The sequence below is a fragment of the Xyrauchen texanus genome, chromosome 41 (assembly GCF_025860055.1).
Source record: "Xyrauchen texanus isolate HMW12.3.18 chromosome 41, RBS_HiC_50CHRs, whole genome shotgun sequence".
In the NCBI taxonomy this organism is placed as follows: Eukaryota; Metazoa; Chordata; class Actinopteri; order Cypriniformes; family Catostomidae; genus Xyrauchen; species Xyrauchen texanus.
Genome location: NC_068316.1, coordinates 15,187,851 through 15,205,082, shown reverse-complemented (window position 1 = coordinate 15,205,082; position 17,232 = coordinate 15,187,851). Strand labels below are relative to the sequence as shown.

The 17,232-nt window shown below is 39.2% G+C and overlaps 1 protein-coding gene across 3 annotated transcripts; it reads right to left on the bottom strand.

Annotated features, from left to right (window-relative positions):
- Nucleotides 1-3,661: 3,661 nt before the first annotated feature.
- On the bottom strand, nt 3,662-14,099 carry LOC127634411 (palmitoyltransferase ZDHHC23-B-like). Of its 3 annotated transcripts, XM_052113955.1 has the most exons (6): nt 13,836-14,099; nt 13,644-13,713; nt 9,256-9,434; nt 8,180-8,875; nt 5,857-6,024; nt 3,662-4,611 (listed from the first exon to the last, which is right to left on the bottom strand). In XM_052113955.1, exons 3-6 carry the CDS (start codon nt 9,390-9,392, stop codon nt 4,338-4,340), a joined length of 1,275 nt encoding a protein of 424 aa, XP_051969915.1. In that variant the 5' UTR covers nt 9,393-9,434; nt 13,644-13,713; nt 13,836-14,099; the 3' UTR covers nt 3,662-4,337. The 3 variants fall into 3 exon arrangements, with proteins under 3 accessions (XP_051969915.1, XP_051969914.1, XP_051969916.1); XM_052113954.1 differs by having other exon boundaries at nt 13,644-14,099; XM_052113956.1 differs by lacking the exon at nt 13,644-13,713.
- Nucleotides 14,100-17,232: the final 3,133 nt, after the last annotated feature.

The following is a 17,232-nucleotide window of genomic DNA, read 5'->3' as shown; positions in this document are numbered from 1 at the left end:
ATTTATAATTTTCTAAACTCACGCATTTACTCTGTCCGTTATTTTTTGCCAAGCCAACTCTCTTTCTTTTGCTGATGCAGCAGTATTGCTTTTTTTTTTTTTTTTTTAGTTATAACGGGCTTATAGTCTTCATAAGCAAGCATTAAAACCTCCAACTCAGTTGTAGCTTGCTTTTTTTTCTCCCTTGGTTTCCATGGTGACTCCTGAAATCTGCGATCCATTGAAAATGTCTTTATGTACTCGCCGTGCGCGCGCATTAACTCTAGGTTACCAATAGGAGGTTGATTAAACTAACTCCTCACAGGTGTTTTGGAACCGACATACCTAGAGTAAGCAAGTTTGGGGTTAATCAACCAAGAGTTTAAGATTTATCTGACGGTAATTTAACCTTGCTTTCTGGAATACACCCCTGCTTGGGGTGAGCAAATAACTCAAAGTTGATGAGGTTAAAAGATTCTACCTCTGCTGAAGGACCCCACAACTGACCTTTTGTATGTCGCTCTGAGTAAAACTGTCAACTTCAAGTGAATCCTAATAAAAGACAAGGAACTAAGATCTTTAGGAACATCTTCCGAAATAAGTCCTGTAGTTAGAATCTGTGCTTATAGGACAATCTCTCACAGAACAAAACAAAGCTGTTTACTGAGTTTGAGAGACAAAACAGTAACTGCTCTAGGAGAGGTGCTTGACTTTTTAGGTGCAATGTTGGTAACAATCTACTGTGAGCTTACCTGGTATATTTTAATAGTAAATATCAGGATCTGTACACAATCTTTAACCTGGTACTTTCTGCTATGTAGAAGAGCAGTCAAAAAATGTGTTTTGGGCTGGAGGCATCTTCCATCTGCCTTACGGGAAGAGAAGGAAAGAGAGGCACGTAGAGAGCAGCTCAGACGGAAAGTGGCAGAGATACTACCCGACTTCCGCACCTCCCCTGCTGACTCCCCGTGGAGCTCAATAAATCATCTTTAACCATCACACACATGCTGGAACTATCAAGCTTTACAGACAAGACATCATTAATTGACATAAAAAATAAAATTATCTTCTGTGTTTAATCTTTCAATGCTTGTTTATTTTCCATGATACAGTTGAATTGAACATCTTAATTAGTGAAGTATGATTTTATGATTAAAAAAAAATCATCTCACAAAGCAGTGCATGATGGATACAAAAAAACATCTGGATTTTGGAGTGCCTTGGTATTATTTTTTTTTTACTGAGAAGGCTTCTGTACAAAAGTAGGCATTTAATTGAAAGAAACATGCTTTGATTCAATAACAGTTTAATAACATACAAAAAGCACACCCACAAAGACAGACCTCTAACAAACATGAACCCCAAGATAAACCATTAGGCTTATTAGGCTGAGATGAGAGTTTTAAAGCTGTTTTGCCTAGATATAGATCACTTCTCATTACTTCTGATGTCTCATAAAGGCATTAAATAAGGCTTGAAAATGTATGTGCATTCACATACTGTTACTATATGAGAGCACTTTAGAGTTGAGAAATTATTTTAGACAAAAGTGCAATCCATAATTGACCCGAGCATTGAATACAAACCAGAAATCCAACTGAATAAAAATCACCAATCAAGACCACATTGTTCCACATTGAAAGTGAAGCTATTTTGCCTCATTTCATTCCAAATACTGGTTCTGGTATTGTAATTGTGATTGAACCATTCAAAACATGAAAGGACTGAGAGGTTTTATTGAAGAGAAGGTAAAGAAAATGAAAATGTAAATCCAGTTGAACACATTGTTCCTTTTGACTGAATTACCAACAACAACAAAAAACAAAAACAAAAAAAGCATAGTGAGGCACTTACAATGGAAATGAATGAGGGCCTGTTTTTGAATATTAAAACAGACACAAGACATAAACAATATGCATGTTAACATGATTTCAGTGTGATAAAATCACATATTAACCTGTTCTGTTTCAAGTTATAGACAATTTTACAACTTCGTTGCCATGATGATGTAATGTCAATAAACCCTAAACTCCTTTCACTTCCATTGTAAGTAACTCACTGTAACCTTGATTTATTTTTATTTTTTTAAGAAAAGAGGGAATCTCAACTAAGTAGTGGGAAATGGGCATTCCAAATTGGGAGAAAAAAGGGGATACAATGAAAAAGAAAAAAAAAAGAAAAAGAGGGATGAGTCAAATGCAATTGTTGTTGTAATCTACATTATGCCATAAATCATGTGAATTGAGCTTAACTTGAATTAAACTTAAAAGCTTAACTATATGTAACCAAGTGTACAGGTGAAACTCAAAAAATTAGAATATCGTGCAAAAGTTCATTAATTTCAGTAATTCAACTTAAAAGGTGAAACTAATATATTATATAGACTCATTACAAGCAAAGTAAGATATTTGAAGCCTTTATTTGATATAATTTTGATGATTATGGCTTACAGCTTATGAAAACCCCAAATGCTGTGAAAAGGTTCAGTATTGTAGGCTCAAAGTGTCACAATCTAATCAGCTAATTAATCCAAAACACCTGCAAAGGGTTCCTGAGCCTTTAAATGGTCTCTCAGTCTGGTTCAGTTGAATTCACAATCATGGGGAAGACTGCTGACCTGACAGTTGTGCAGAAAACCATCATTGACACCCTCCACAAGGAGGGAAAGCCTCAAAAGGTAATTGCAAAAGAAGTTGGATGTTCTCAAAGTGCTGTATCAAAGCACATTAATAGAAAGTTAAGTGGAAGGGAAAAGTGTGGAAGAAAAAGGTGCACAAGCAGCAGGGATGACCGTAGCTGGAGAGGATTGTCAGGAAAAGGCCATTCAAATGTGTGGGGGAGCTTCACAAGGAGTGGACTGAGGCTGGAGTTACTGCATCAAGAGCCACCACACACAGAAGGGTCCTGGACATGGGCTTCAAATGTCAAACATCTTACCTGGGTTAAAGAAAAATATAACTGGTCTGTTGCTCAGTGGTCCAAAGTCCTCTTTTCTGATGAGAGCAAATTTTGCATCTCATTTGGAAACCAAGGTCCCAGAGTCTGGAGGAAGAATGGAGAGGCACACAATCCAAGATGCTTGAAGTCCAGTGTGAAGTTTCCACAGTCTGTGTTGGTTTGGGGAGTCAACGCAGCCGTCTACCGGGACATTTTACAGCACTTCATGCTTCCTTCAGCAGACAAGCTTTATGGAGATGCTGACTTCATTTTCCAGCAGGACTTGGCACCTGCCCACACTGCCAAAAGTACCAAAACCTGGTTCAATGACCATGGTATTACTGTGCTTGATTGGCCAGCAAACTTGCCTGACCTGAACCCCATAGAGAATCTATGGGGCATTGCCAAGAGAAAGATGAGAGACATGAGACCAAAAATGCAGAAGAGCTGAAGGCCGCTATTGAAGCATCTTGGTCTTCCATAACACCCTCAGCAGTGCCACAGGCTGATAGCATCCATGCCACGCCGCATTGAGGCAGTAATTAATGCAAAAGGGGCCCAAACCCAGTACTGAGTACATATGCATGATTATACTTTTCAGAGGGCCGACATTTCTGTATTTAAAATCCTTTTTTTTTTATTATTGATTTCATGTAATATTCAAATTTTCTGAGATTCTGAATTTGGGGTTTTCATAAGCTGCAAGCCATAATCATCAAAATTATATCAAATAAAGACTTGAAATATCTTACTTTTAATGAGTCTATATAATATATTAGTTTCACCTTTTAAGTTGAATTATTGAAATTAATGAACTTTTGCACGATATTCTAATTTTTCGAGTTTCACCTGTATGTTGTGGACATACAACACTGTGGAGCGATTAAGACAATGCTATGTTTGTTTAAGCATACAATCCAGCCTGATACAGCATTGGCTCAACCAATGATGTGAATATTAGTTTGTCCAACCATTGGAAGACAAGGAGAGTTTGAAAACAGTCTGAAAACAATTATTATTTTTGCAATTCCGTTCAGAGAGGCTTCTGGCACAGAAATTACACACTTCAGATTTAATCATAAAATCACAGCATTTAGGGAGAACTGTGTACGGTCACATCTGTTTTACTCTATTCTATTGTGATATGGCTTGCTTTATCCAACTGTCTTCTCCACTGCACAGCACCTGAGTAATGATGTACTGGATGTTGAAAAATGTAGCACACAACAACACTGCCATCTTGTGGTCCACAAAGACAGTTTCCAACTCTCATATGACTAATTTGTAGTTAAATATCATGACCCTTGTTAAGACATTGACCATAATGTTTAGAGCCATAAAAATTACTCTGGAAAAGCTGTTGGCAGCATTACATTGCACAATATTATATTTTCAATCAACAGAGACTACCGATTACATTTCTACAAAAAGTCTGTTGGTTTAGGTGTTGGTGGTACCACAGTTTTTCCCATTGTCAAGAATTCAGTCCAATTACTACGGAACCCTTGGAAGTAAACGCCTGTGTCGATGATCAGGCCCCACAGCAGGCTGCGTCCAGTTTTCTCTCTCAGAGCAAGACGTGCCTCCCGTTCAGTCACATTGTAACTGACATTGATAAGCTGTAATACCAGCAAGTGCAGCAAAGCTCCTGTCACAATACTGCTGTACCAGGCACAGGTGAAACACAGAGCAGAACTGAGGAACAGAAAGACAGAGACAGAAATTATTTATTCCCTGAGGTTTCCTTCATCTAAGATTCAATTTTAATTAAATCTAAAGTAATAATAAATGAAATCAGGAAGGGCAACATTTTATTCTTCAACTGTATGTACTGAAACAAAACTGACTGTATTTAAAAGACATTACAACATTTACACTGAGAATCACTATGATCTTGAGGAAAACTATGGTCCTAATAAGGTGCCTGATATGGTCTTCTGCTGTTGGAGCATATCCGCCTCAAGGTCGATGTGTTGCACATTCTGATATGCTATTCTGCTCACTACAATTGTACAGAGTGGTTATTGGAGTTACCGTAGCCTTTCTGTCAGCTCAAACCAGTCTGACCATTCTCTGTTGACCTCTCTCATCAACAAGGTGTTTTTGTCCGCAGAACTGTCGCTTGCTAACGTTTTTTGTTTTTGGCACCATTCTGAATAAACTCTAGGAGACTGTTGTGCATGAAAATCCCAGGAGATCAGCAGTTACAAAAATATTCAAACCAACTGGTCTGGCACCATAAATCAAGCCATGGTCGAAATCAAATTTTTCCAGATACTGATGGTTGATGTGAACATTAACTAAAGCTCCTGACCCTTATCTGAATGATTTTATGCATTGCACTACTGCCACATGATAGCATGAATAAGAAGGTGTACTGAATATAGTACTCAGTGAGTGTATATAAATCTTCACATTGCCTCAGAAAAACATACTGTAAATACCAGGACAAATTTCAAACACTGTCAAAGCTGTGTTAAAGCCTTATTGCTGATAGAATAAATAAGTCTGAGGGAACTCCTAGTATAATCTAAACACTGAAACGTGCAAAGGCAATTGAAGCAGTTTAGTGATTTTGTGCTATCGTCACTGAAGTTCCAGCATAGCTGTTACTGTGTCAAATCAAATCTCAGTGTTCATGATGGAATGTGAGTGAGTCACATGGTGACAGTAAAAGCATTCCCGTGACAGCATGGAGGGGGTAGATAAGCAAGAAAGCAAATGCCATTAAATTCACAATTTAAATTCACCTTTCATATAAATAATGTGTCCATTCTCATGGAAAACGAATCAACTTGAAGGACCAGAAATGGTGAACCGGAAGGTCCTTGAAAATGTCTAGATACGATGTCAGAACTAAGTTCAGCAGATGACTAATTTATACTGTAGGTCTACTTGGTTGGAATGTGTCTGAGTATGTGTGTCTTTTTGGATCCACACCTGTACATGTTGTAGACATCAGGACAGTAGAACAAGGCAATCATCAAACTCTGATGTGGACACACACTTCGAAGAACCAAACTGATCCCGAACAGTGACGTCAACAGAAAGAAAACAAGCATCAGAAGGAAACTGCGATGATTGGCCTGTCCCACACAGCTGTTGATCCTAACACAAGCAAAATGACAAACAAGACACAACACGGAGACTTGGCAATTCACTTACACATATCGGTTACACAGACAAACGGAGTCAGAGGAATGCAAATAGAATTGTCAGATTGAGGGTCAGATAAACTCACCTTTTCCATTACACATATATTTGCATATAGGCCCAGATGGAACCTGTGTGCGCTGAACTCAACAGAAAACTGCAGATTTCCACAGAATTGCGACGTCTTTAATTCATAAAAGCTCTGCATTTCCCATACCTTGCATGTTTGTTTATGAACTATTTTGACTAATTTCATGATGCTTTAGCTACACATTTAGCTAAATTTTGCTATGTTTAAGTCTCTTCCGAAGAATTCTGCACATTTTCCCTAAAAAAAGTCTTGTGGTTTTACTTTTGAAACAGTATTTTAATGTTTACAGATTGGCCCCATTCACATTCATTGTAAGTGCCTCACTGAAACCCAGAATGTAGCTTTTTTATTATTCATTTTATAAAATAGATTTTTGTGGTAAACAATATTATGCCACAAATTTTGTCAATTGACCTTAACCGGAATACACAGACCAGCTACAACATTAAAACCACCTACCTAGTATCGTGTAGGTCCCCCTCGTGCCGCCAAAACTCTGACCAGTCGAGGCCTGGACTCCACAAGACCTTTGACCGTGTCCTGTGGTATCTGGCACCAAGACCTGTAAGTTGCGAGGTGGTGCCACCATGGATTTGACTTGTTGGTCCATCACATCCCATAGATCAGGGGTGTCAAACTCAGTTTTTGGAGAGTCACAGCCCTGCTCCAAAATGCCTCCTTGTAATATTCAAGCACTCCTGAAGACCTTAATTAGCTGCTTCAGGTGTGTTTAATTAGGGTTGGAGCTAAACTCTGCTGGACTGTGGCCCTCCAGGAACCGAGTTTTACACCTCTGCCATAGATGCTCAATCAATTTGGAGGCCAAGTCAATGCCTTGAACACATTTTAATGTTCCTCAAACCATTCCTGAACAATTTTTGCAGTGTGGCAGGACGCATTATCCTGCTGAAAGAGGCCACTGCCATCTGTGAATACCGTTGCCAAGAAGATGTGTACGCGGTCTGCAACAATCTTTAGTTAGGTGGTACGTGTCAAAATAACATCCACATGAATGCCAGGACCCAAGTTTTCCCAGAAGAACATTGCCCAGAGCATCACACTGTCTCCACCGGCCTGCCTTCTTCCCATGGTGCATCATGCTGCCATCTCTTCCCCAGGTAAACAATGAACCAAGCCATCCACATGATCTAAAAGAAAACATGATTCATCAGACCAGGCCACCTTCTTCCACTGCTCCATGGTCCAGTTCTGACGCTCACATGCACATTGTATTCACTTTCGGCGGTGGACAGGGGTCAACATTGGCACTCTAAACCGGTCTGCGGCTAAACAGCCCCATACACAGCAAGCTGCGATGCACTGTGTGTTCTGACACCTTTCTATCAAGGCCAGCATTTAGTTTTTCAGCAATTTGTGCTACAGAAGCTCATCTGTGGGATCAGACCAGAAGGGCTAGCCGATTCTCCGGTAGTCCATCCTTGGACCACTTATGGTCGGTACTAACCACTGCATACAAAGAACACCCCACAAGTCCTGCCATTTGGAGATGCTCTGACCCAGTCGTTTAGCCATCACAATTTAGCCCTTGTCAAAATCACTCAGATCCTTATGCTTGCCCATTTTTCCTGCTTCCAACACATGAAATTCAAGAACTCTTCTGTTCACTTGCTGCCTAATATATCCCACCCCTTCACAGGTGCCATTGTAATGAGATAATAGATGTTATTCATTTCATCTGTCAGCGGTTTTAATGTTGTGGCTGGTCAGTGCATTTCTTTAATAAATATAAATCCATCAATAGAGATGACCAGAACTAGATCTTCAGGTTATCTCCAACACACCAATGAGCCAACCCAAATGATGACAGAGAAACTATAGTAATTCTTATCTGTATGCAGTCTTTAATTTTACTGAGGATTTGGCTTCTGGGATAGTAAAACAGGTGTATAATGATCCTAACTTTGCTTCTTGGTTGTTCAACTGGCAACACAATGTTGTAAAAAGAATAATGGGCCAAGACCCTCGGGGATAAAGTAGTGCTATTTAAAAGGAACATACCAGACACAGTGGTGGTCCAGACGCAGGATGCAGACTCCACAGATCCTGCAGTGTCCAGCTCTCGGGGGGCACACCAACTTGCAAACTGCACACCAGTTCCTCCTCTGTTCCACTCTCTCCGGTCCTATCCCAGAGTCACCAGTCTGTTCAGGAGGACTTGTATGATTGGCTATCACCACCTGGTGCCGAGCTCCATTTAGATATGTGGCATCAATATCAAGAGGTGGGCTGTGATATGTCACTGTGCAATGAGTGTCAATAGGGAGTGGCCTGACATAGCCCGGCCCCCTCTTTGTGTTTATGAGGGAAATGACTGTGAGAGTAACACCCATCGTCACAGCACCCAACTGAAGACGATTGACATCACCTCGTGGGACGACTTCAGTAAGGAAGAGGTAGAAAATGTAGAAGAGGGAGAAGAGGGCTAGGCTAAGGAAAAATTGTGTGCGCCCTTTTTTTTGGTGGGTGAAGTAGTAGTACCAAAGAACCAAAACAGGAAATGCTGTTAGAACTACAATACCAAGCAGGTAGTGCAAAGCTGCAATATGCAAAAAAATAGGAAGCAGTATAAGGGGAGGGATTAACGAGATGTCAACTTGTCTTGCCCCTGAGATCCAGGGCACCCGTAGACGATCGTTAATTGTGTCCATAACCCGAGATAGAGAGTCTGGCTTTTGAAGCTCTCTCTTCATCCACCTGGAAAATAAAATTTCTTTAAATATATTTAAGACATAAAATCACACATCTCACTACTCTAGACTTTGATGTTTTGAGCAGGCCCACGCAGAAATTGTGCCTGCAGAGCTCCGCAGATTTGAACACCCAAAGTTTAAACAATTTGGTTAATTTCTACCCATCAACATGAGTAACATAATCTTAACTATTAAGATTTATTTACCAGACCCATTCTGTAGAAATCAGAAGATTTCCCCCAAAAAATAAGTGCAGAAAATGTCTGGGAGATTCCCAAGGTTCTGTCTGGGCCTGACTTTGAGTCATACCATGAATATCCACATAATTTTACACAAGTAGAGAGCAAGAACTCTAAAATGCTCTTTTAGTGGTCACTTCTTCACCTGTCACAGGCCTCATCCAGGTCTTCACACTCACAACAGCATGCTGCCATGTGGCTGCGGCCACCATGACGATCCACATACTCGCAGCAGCACAGAGGGTCATCCTGATCTAGTGTTCGTTTGGACCTCTTCTTCATGATGGACACCAATAGATGGAGGTGAAGGCAGATATCACATTCCTGTTAAAGGAATAGTTCAACCAAAAATTATAATTCTCTCGTATTTACACACCCTCATGCCATCTAAAATGTGTATGACTTTCTTCTGCAGAACACAAATTAAGATTTTTAGAAGAATATCTCAGCTCTGTTGGTCCTTACAATGCAAGTGTATGGTGGCCAGAACTTTTAATCTTAAAAACTCCAAGGACTGTGGACTCCAGTGCTTTCAGATAAAAAAAATTAATGATTCATATATTAACAAATAAAAACAAGAACATTTACAAATAGAATCAATACTTAACCCCCTCTATTACTGACCGAACGTATAATAATAAAACAAAATCTTGGGTAGGCCTTGCCCACCTTTGTCAATCGGCCTATATAATTTGTTGAAATGTAGTCTGGGATGTTTCCATTCCAAATGAAGGACTTCGCCATGCTGTCAAATTGCTTAAAATAAGAGAGGGGGACATCTATAGGGAATGACAGTAGCAGGTAGTTGAATTTTCTAATACAGTTCATTTTAATAACATTAATCTTCCCAATCATCGATTGTAATGTAATGAAGTCCACCTGTCCACATTGCTCGAGAATCTTTTAATTAAAGGGTCAAAATGAAGTCTTGACTAAATCAGACAAATTTGCTGGGAATAAAATACCCAAATACTTAATGCCCTGTTTGGGTTACTGGACAATATGATGTCAGAACCAAAGCTTCGGATTTAGACCAACTGACTTTGTAACCCACCTGATCGAGATGTCATAACTTAATCGGTTTGACAAAATTTTTACATTTAGCAGGATCAGGGAAATTGGACGGTAACCTTTACACTCGCTTGGATCTTTGTCCTTTCTAAGAATCAGACAGATCCGGGCTTGTGTCATGGTTGGAGGAAGCTTTCCATTCTTTAAGGATTCAGTATAAACTTCTAACAAAAGTGGAGCCAATTCTGTAGCAAAGATCTAAAAAATGTAGCAGCAAAACCATCTGGCCCCAGAGCCTTGCCTATAGGTAAGGCCTTGATTACCTCATCAAGCTCCTCCAAGTTTATCTCAGAATCAAGAGAATTGTTTTGTTCAGTCATCAATTTAGGGAGTTCTAATGGTTCCACATATGTTCTAATATCTTCATCAGTAGACGAAGACTTGAAACTATAAAGATCAAGATAGAACTCTTTAAAAAGGCATCATTAATATCAATGGCTGAGGTAAAAATGTCACCACCACCAAATTTCACTGAGGAAATGGCAGAAAAAGACTCTCTCTGCTGCATATATCTAGCCAAAAGCTTCCCTGCTTTATCCCCCGATTCAAAGTATGACTGTCTTGCCATGAATAACCAAAACTCCATTGTCTGCGACAAATTAGCATTATATCTGTATTTCAATCAGGTCAATTCTCTGAGGCCATCAGATGACATTCTGTGCTTCAGCTCTGCCTCTGCACTTTTAATATTCCCTTCCAAATCCACAAGTTCTCAGGCTTTGGATGTTTTGGTAAATGGGGAATACTGATATGATCCAATCCAATCCATAAGAACTGCTTTAAGTGCCTCCCAAGCCACACCCACAGAGGATACTAAGGACCAGTTGGTCTCCACATAAACATTGATTTTAGTCTTTAACATTTGTTGAAATCAGGATTTTGCAAAAAGGATACATTAAAGTGCCAACTATATGATTTATTTTTCTCTGTATGTGGCAACATCTCTAAAGTCACCAGATTGTGATCTGATTTCCAATTGAGCAATCAACAACAGATGAAATGAGGGACTTAGATATAAAATAAAAATTTAGTCTAGAATAAATCTTATGGACTGTTGAAAAAAAATGTATAGTCCCTACCAGATGGGTTAAAAAGTCACCAAATATCTGCAAGACCACAATATTTACACATCCTGTAAAGTGTCAATGTTGCTCTAGGGGGCTTGCACACTTTTGCTTCACTATGATCAAGGACTGAGTCCATCAAATGATTAAAGTCTCCTCCAAATATTATATCATGAAGGGTGCCAGCGGCTTGCAACATCCATTCCAGATCAATAAAAAATCCCTGATTATCAACGTTAGGCGTGTAAATATTAGCCAAAACCAACATTTACCCCTGAATTTCTGCTAAAACAATAATGATTCTCCCGAATGTATCTTTAATCTGTTTGAGAGATTTGAATTGCAGATGTTTGCTTATCAATGTAATGACTCCCCTGCTCTTACTTGAGCCAGCACTAAAGAAAACATGCCCACCACATATCTTCCCAAATTTTTCAGCTTCCTGCGAGGAAAGATGTGTTTCTTGAAGAAACACTATATCCCATTTCTTATGTTTAAGAAGAGAAATAACCTTCCTTCTTTTTATGGGGTGCCCCAAACCATTCACATTCCACGTGGAGAGAGATTACCCACTCTTAACAACATGACATTTTGATATAATAGAAAAAATAAATTGTGTGTCAAAAACAAGATTATACAGAACACATTCCATCATTACTGCAACAATCAAACCCCAAACTTCCCCCCGAACAAAACAAACAGAAAAAAGAAAAACTTGCGCATTTACCCAGCACACGACAGCACCTACCGTCGTCAATCCCTCTAAAAACAAAAGGTCCATGTACGCCTACGAGAGCCCACATGACAACTTTGCCATCGGATTTCTCAAGTCCGGTGCTTCTGTATAATTATGTGAGGGAAAATAACATAACAGAAAATACTTTGTAAAACAAACCCTAGCCAATAAGCAGAACAAACACAAAGAACATGTAGATTCATCCACAGAACTGTCTCGAAGGTGTGATCCTCCACAAAATAAATTCCAGTCTATACAAAGCCGCTCAGTTTCCTTGGACAGACAAACAAGTGTTCAGTGAGCCATGACTTACTCAGTCAGTAAACTTTAATAAAGACATTGTTTGTGTAGGCATGTAGAAATTGAGACCATCCTAGTATCCATTCTCAATCTGGCCGGGAACCCCAGTATAAAAGTGATCCTCCGTCAATGCAAACGTTTTTTGAAGGAGAAGTGTTATTCCACAAATTCAAACTCCAACCGCTAGACAGAGCCAACAAAAACAGAAACAAAAATGGCACCCAGCTTCCTCAGCCAGAGTAAGTGCAGTGAGTTAATCCACTCTGGAGCTACATGAGAAACAACAAATGGCTTACTCACCCATTGTTTCTATGAAAGACAGTGCTTGTTTGGGACATATACTTCGCGACCATCCTTAGCATCTATTCTCAGTTTGGCCGGAAACATCAGTGCAAAAGCGATCTTCCATTGATGTAAGAGTTTCTTAAATTCCTTGAATCGATCGTGTTTCTAACTTGTCGAATTCACAATGTCTGGGAACAATAAAATATTGTTACTCTTCCAAGAAAGCTTTCCTTTGCTACTCGCCTCATGCAACATGATATATTTATCGGATGATGTCAGAAATTTGGCGGATCCCTCAGCGGATCTCCGAGCTGGGACTCTGTGAGCTTGCTCGATTTCCAGCTTGTGGCCCGTTATGTCGAGCAGACTCGGGAAGACCTCATCTAGGAATTTCACCATATCTCTGCCTACTTCATGCTCAGGAATTCCAACAATCTGTATTATTTCTTCTGCTACTATTTTCCAAATCTTCCAGTTTTTCCAAAATGCCCTCCACGTCTATCTTGGTCGCTAGTGGATTAGTGGACAATTCCCTTTCCGATGACTCAGATAATCGATCCGTTTCTCAACATCTGCCACTCTTGTATCCAACTCAAAAGAAACCGATAAATATTTAAATCCTTTTTACTATAAATCTTCACTTTCACTTTCAGAATGAAAAGTGAACCACTGGAGTCATATGAATTACAGTTCTGTGGTTTTTGGAGCTTCTGTAAGTTCTGTCCACAATTCACTTGCATTGTATGTACCTGCAGACCTGAAATATTCTTCAAGAAAATCATAATTTGTGCTCAGCAGAATAAAGAAAGTCATACACATCTGAGATGAGGGTGAGTAAATAAAGACAATGTTATTTTTTTGGTTAACCATCCGTCATACATCACATTTCGACAGTATTTGGTGTTATTTGGTTTTGGCCCTACAGAACTGACAGCCAAGTACTTCGGAGGAACGAGTATTGGGTTTGTAGACCCCATAACATTCAGTGACAGTTGTTTAATAGCTACATTTGATTATCCTTGTTACACACACCACATTGGAAGCTTTAGATCTTTCAAAAATCATGATGCACTCTACCTGTAGGCTGCAGTCTGGAGAGTTAATCGGAGGTAAAGCAATGGAGTGATAAACAAACGATATATTGACCCTTTGGATGGGGTAAATAAAAAAAAACATGATCAGAATTAATCAAACAAATAAGGCGAAGTCAAACACGTGGGGTCGCATGCGATGTTTTGCACTTCAAACACAAAGCACCAAGCAACCTACCCGTCTGTAATGTAAATGAAAACTTCCTCCTTACGGAAATAAGTATTGCAAACAGCTAGCGCGCGACCGTCGTCAGCTGTCAGGTATAATATTCAGTGCCGGAACATTCAAGTCTTCTTGTCCGTTGCACCATGGTTATAGGTTACTTAATCTTTTACTCCATAGAGACGAAATGCTGTAAGTTTTAAATAAATAATGATGCAAAACAGTCCTAAAGTTTCCGTAGAAGGGCATCAGACAGGAAGTCGCTTCGTTTACATCGGCTTAATCCGCACGCGCCCCTGCATATGTGTGCGCGCGCTGAATGGAAATGGTATTTTCTCAGTCTGTCTGACGTCAAAGCAGACTAACTCTTTAATTTCCTCTTATGATAAACTTGACTTTTAACGAATGCCATGGTGAGTTCCAGTATAACCAGTTTCCAGTTGTTGTTGTTTCAAACATTAGAATCTAATCTTTAAAAATATACACATAATAAGACATTCATTTATGACTAATCTAACTAACTATATTAGTTAACCCTGCAAGGGAATTTAACCGAACACCCTTACATATTCGGGTCTTTAGAGATCCGGTGTTATGGATCAAATGGAAATCATGTTAACTGGGATGTGCGCGTACATGCAATAATTTTACTTGCCTTTTCAGCAGATTCGTTCAATGTGAATTCTCAGTGAGTAAAGAAAATACATTTCGCACATTATAAAAAAATATTTTGGTGTCATTATTAAACAGAGTTGTTTCATCGATGTCTGTTCTAATGAATTTGACACAATTTAAGAGCGACTTTAACTGTTTCACATAGGGCCTACTTTCAATTGCTTTTTTCTTTATAATGAATGGTTTAATTAACCATGATCGTTTGAGTAAGTTTCTCCTACCAGTACAATGAACACAGCGATTAGTATGAAAGCCGGTTTCTGCCACAGTTATAAAAAAAAAGAAAAAATGTTTTCAATATATTGTAAGTCAATATAATGAGATAGTAGCCTACTCAAATTAATGAGAAACTTCCTCATAATAATTACTTACAATCTCATAACAACGAGAAACTTTCTTATAATAATGACTTACTATCGCATAATAACAAGAAACTTTCTCATAATAATAACTTACTATCCCATATAATGAAAAACTATTTTTCTCCACTTTTCTTCCTAATTTTGGAATACCCAATTCCCAATGCGCTCTAAGTCTTTGTAGTAGCATAGTGACTCGCCTCAATCCGGGTGGCGGAGGATGAATCTCAGTTGCCTCTGCATCTGATACCATCAGTCCTTGCATCTTATCACATGGCTTGTTGAGCGCATGTGGAGGCCCACGCTATTCTCTGCAGCATCCATGCACAACTCACCAAGCGCCCCACGAGAGCGAGAACCACACATTATAGCAACCATAAGGAGGTTACCCCATGTGACTTCACCCTCCCTAGCAACCAAGCCAATTTTTGCTTAGGAGACCTGGCTGGAGTCACTCTTTACACCCTGGATTCAAACTTGTGACTCCAGGGGTGGTAGGAGAACCATTCTTATAATAATGAGAAACTCTCATAATAATGACTTACTATCTGATAATAATGAGAAACTTTTTTCCCACATCTCTCACCAATTTCAAATGCCCAATTCCCAATGTGCTCCAAGTCCTCATGGTGGCACTACAATTTTGGCAGGTGTAATGATAACATTGCCAAAATGCTATTGAGGACACAGCCTCCATAGGAAGATATGTTACCAGCATAAATGTGATGTCATAATGCTGAGTTGAGGGAGGGCAATATAATTTTGGCTGGTGTTCAGATGATTATGTCAAAGGGGTATCAAGGAGAGCAATTAAAATCCTTGGAAGTTGTTTTCGACTGTGGTAAAGTCACATTTGAGAGGGCACAATAACTGTAAATAATTCAGAGACTTGAGTTATTTAGACATGCAATGTGTAGGTGTTATCTTCTTCTCAGAAATAGAGGCCTTCTCCCCAACCTTGATGGAATGCCGGGCCTCACCATCTGTGGAACATTAGGACAGAGCACAGATAGGAACAAAAGGGGCACAAGAGAGCACACCTGCATTGCTGCATCTAGTTGCCTACTATTATAGTATAGTCAGGAAGTAAATTCATGTTTCAATTAATTGATGACATGAGGTAGATGTATTGTCCAGTCATGGTTACTTTTACAAACCATAAAACAAAGATAATAACATAAAATCATAACTACGATCTCTCTCTCTTACATTACTACTTGTGATTAATCAATCCTCTATATATTCAAATGGTTAAAGGGGGTATATGAATCATTATGTAATAAAAATAGAAAAAGAAATGGAATAAATGCAATACAACATAAAATGCACATTCTCCACAAGCCAGGCTAAATGAGTAATCAGTTACTGCACACCTGGCATGGGCCAGACCCTCAGTCATCCCTCTGATTACATACATATTACTTGTACCTTTTAGGAAAAGAGAACAGAACATCGATTAATATAAGAATAAGTGAGGATTATGAAATATAAGATATAACTTTCAAGAGCAAAGAGGGATTAGAATGTTTCCCCTTCACTATTAAAAATCAAAGATGGGACTAGCATGAATAAGGTCTATAGACATTAAGTTTTCATCCAAGGGGTTTTTTGCAACAAAAAGTGTAGCGCATCAAAAGGTTTTCAGATATAGCTGATGGAATGCAAATTGTCGACATAATATTTTTCCATTTAACTCTAGCGCATAAACTCTATGTCAATACTTCAAATGTCAAGAAACACTGGTTTGGAAACACTTTTTGTCAAGAAAATAGGCATTAATGCTAAAATATAGTGTCTCATGACAGAATTTACCCCAATCAGCCTGTGTTAATCATGAGGACAAGGTATACATCCTTGAACGATGACGTTTCGCTTTCGGGTGGGAACCGGTGGCAACACGCGAAAGGCGCAACTTCCCCAGCTAACAATGACCTATCGGCCGGTCCACTTGCGTTTTTTTGGGTGGGAAGCCGACCATTGGCAAGCACTCGTTGGACCACTAGTTTTTTTGGGTGGGACGTCACCAGTAGAATGCATCGGTTGGGCCTCCATCAGCAGACCACTGGCCAGCTGATGGCAATTCGGTCCATTGTGGCAGGCCACTAGTTACATGCTGCTAATGCAGAATGCAATGTTTATAACTTCACTTGACAATAATTAAATTGCACCTCAAACTATCATGCATATTTGTTTAATGCCCATAACACAGTTCCACAATGAAATTTCATCACAAATTGTATGACTGCAAACCACTTTTTATGTATGTTTTGTTGAAGGTTCATCTATGTGAATGAGAGTTTTGGTGAATATAGGACAAAAATTACAGGAAATATGTCTTTATTTTACAAATAAAAAATAAAATCAAATTAATGAGACTG

Bases quoted from the DNA above. Each gene is read 5' to 3' on its own strand.
- LOC127634411 (XM_052113954.1), bottom strand. From the start codon at position 13,742: ATGTTTTTTTTTATTTACCCCATCCAAAGGGTCAATATATCGTTTGTT. The intron at 9,435-13,643 runs GTAGAGTGCATC...TTCCTTTAACAG, and splicing joins CTCCAGACTGCAGCCTACAG to GAATGTGATATCTGCCTTCA. The intron at 8,876-9,255 runs GTGAAGAAGTGA...TTTATTTTCCAG, and splicing joins CTGGATGAGGCCTGTGACAG to GTGGATGAAGAGAGAGCTTC.